General features: G+C 49.8%; 3 protein-coding genes across 3 annotated transcripts in view; 2 read left to right on the plus strand and 1 right to left on the minus strand.

Moving 5' to 3' along the window:
• EMH_0047850 (uncharacterized protein) overlaps window positions 1–111 on the plus strand; it is a gene marked incomplete at both ends in the record, with an annotated part of 2,477 nt that extends 2,366 nt beyond the window's left edge. Inside the window, one exon of the mRNA XM_013496331.1 lies at window positions 1–111. Within this exon, the coding sequence (XP_013351785.1) occupies window positions 1–111 (111 nt within the window).
• A 152-nt stretch (window positions 112–263) lies between these two features.
• Window positions 264–1,018, minus strand: EMH_0047860 (uncharacterized protein; the record flags this gene model as incomplete). Its single annotated transcript, XM_013496332.1, has 2 exons — window positions 264–514; window positions 565–1,018. 2 exons carry the CDS (start codon window positions 1,016–1,018, stop codon window positions 264–266), a joined length of 705 nt encoding a protein of 234 aa, XP_013351786.1.
• A 642-nt stretch (window positions 1,019–1,660) lies between these two features.
• Window positions 1,661–2,004, plus strand: part of EMH_0047870 (uncharacterized protein) — a gene marked incomplete at both ends in the record, with an annotated part of 3,903 nt that continues 3,559 nt past the window's right edge. Inside the window, one exon of the mRNA XM_013496333.1 lies at window positions 1,661–1,676. Coding sequence (XP_013351787.1) covers window positions 1,661–1,676 — 16 coding nt within the window. The remainder of the gene's footprint in view (window positions 1,677–2,004) is intronic.

Below are 2,004 nucleotides of genomic sequence, written 5' to 3' on the forward strand. Positions count from 1 at the left end.
TGCGTAGAGAAGCAGCAGCAGCAGCAGCACCACCCTCAGCAGCAGCAGCAAAAGCAGCAGAAGCAACAGAAGCAGGAGCGGATGCTGTTGCTGCTGCTGGTGCAGCTGTAGCAGCAGCAGCAGAGTTTCTGTTGCAGGTAGGGTGTACGTGTGCTGCTGTTGTGTCTGCTGCTGCTGCTGCTGCTGCTGCTGCTGTGTGCTGCTGCTTGTGTTGCTTCAGCTGTTGCTGCTGCTGTTGTTTGCTGCTGCTGCTGTTGGTGCTGCTATTTGCTGCTGCTGCTGCTGCTGTTGCCGTCATTTTCTGCTGCTGCTGCTGCTTCTAGTGCTGCTTCTACTGCGTGTGCTGCTGCTGCTGCTTGTGCGATTGCTGCTGCTGTTGCTGCTGCTGCTGTTGCTGCTGCTGCTGTTGCTGCTGCTGCTGTTGCTGTCTGTATTGTGTATATTTTTTTGTTTTTTTTTTTCTTTTTAGGTGCTTGCTGCTGCTGTTGACGCGTGGCGTTTGTCGCTGCTGGAGCTGCAGCAAACGAAACAAATATCAGATAGAAAGGCGCAGGCCCTCAGCACCCTGGGTATGCATGCAGCCTGCTGCTGCTGCTGCTGCTGCTGCTGCTGCTGTGGCTGCTGCTGCTGCTGCTGCTGTTGCTGTTGCTGCTGCTGCTGTTGCTGTTGCCGCTGCTGCTGCTGATGGTGGTGGTGGTGATGGTTGTGGTGGTGATGGTGGTGGTGCTGCTGCTTCTGTTGCTGTTGCTGAGGGTGGTGATGGTGGTGGTGCTGCTGCTGCTGTTGTTGCTGCTACTGCTGCAGCAGCAGCAGCGGAGCTGCTGGCTTGTGTATCCTCTGTCTCTCTTTTCTGTGTTTTGTCTCCTCGTGTGGGGTTTGCTGCAATATATGTTGCTGCTGCTGCTGCTGCTGCTGCTGCTGCTGCTGCTGCTGCTGCTGCTGTGTCTGTGTGCGTACAGCTGAAGTAGCTGCAGCAGTTGCAGCGCAGCAGCTGCAGCAGCGGGCCGACGAGATGCATTTGTTTGTGATGAGAGAAATAGAGAAAAAAAGAAAAGAGACAAAAAAAAAACAAAACTGTCTCCTTTCTTTTTGTTATACAAAAGCAGCAATAAACTCCTATCTCTCTGTACGCTTTCTTTTTTTTTTGTCTCCTTTTTTTTTTATTTTTATTTTTTTTTTCTTTGTTTCCTTCTTTGTTTGTTTCTTTATTTCTTTGTTTGTTTCTTTCTTTGTTTTTTTTTTTTTTTTGGTTTTTTCTTTCTCTCTCTTCCTCTTGCTGTTGTCTCTTTCTTGTTCTTCTTTTTGCTGTTGTTGCTGCTGCTGGTACTGTTGCTGCTGTTGCTGCTGTTGCTGCTGCTGCTGCTGCTTGTGTTGCTGCTGCTGCTGCTTGTGGTGTCTCCTGTCTCTGTGTTTGTTATTCTTCTCTCCCCTGCTTTTGTTGTTTCTGTCTCTTTCTTGTTTTTTATTTATTTTTTTCTTTTTGTTTATCTTTTATATTCTCCGTCCACTTAGTTTAGGGTTATATATTTTATTTATTAGGGTTTTATATTTATTTAGGTTTTTATTCGTACCTGCGTTGCTGCTGCTGCTGCTGCTGCTGCTGCTGGTGTGTTGCTGCAGCAACGGGTTGAGCAGTGGCGGGGCCATTGGCTGTCTCTGCATGCGGCAACCTCTAAGTAAGACAGCAGCAGCAGCAGCAGCAGCAGCAACAGCAGCAGCAGCAGCAGCAGCAGCAGCAGCATGAGTAGCAGCAATGATATTAGCATTCGCAGAAGCAGAATTAGCAGCAGCAGCAGCAGCAGCAGCTGTTGCTGCTGCTGCTGCTGCACAGGCTGTCCTCGTTTTTTTCATCTGCGTATAGACATAAACCCTAACCCCAAACCCTTCTGCTGCTGCGCCTGTTGCTGCTGCTGTTCTTGCTGCTGCTGCTGCCCCTACTGCTACTGCTGCTGCTGCTGCTGCTGCTGCTGCTGCTGCTGCTGCTGCTGCTGCTGCTGCTGCTGC

Source organism: Eimeria mitis, genomic scaffold, assembly GCF_000499745.2.
Source record: "Eimeria mitis Houghton genomic scaffold, Emh_scaff2049, whole genome shotgun sequence".
NCBI lineage: Eukaryota > Apicomplexa > Conoidasida > Eucoccidiorida > Eimeriidae > Eimeria > Eimeria mitis.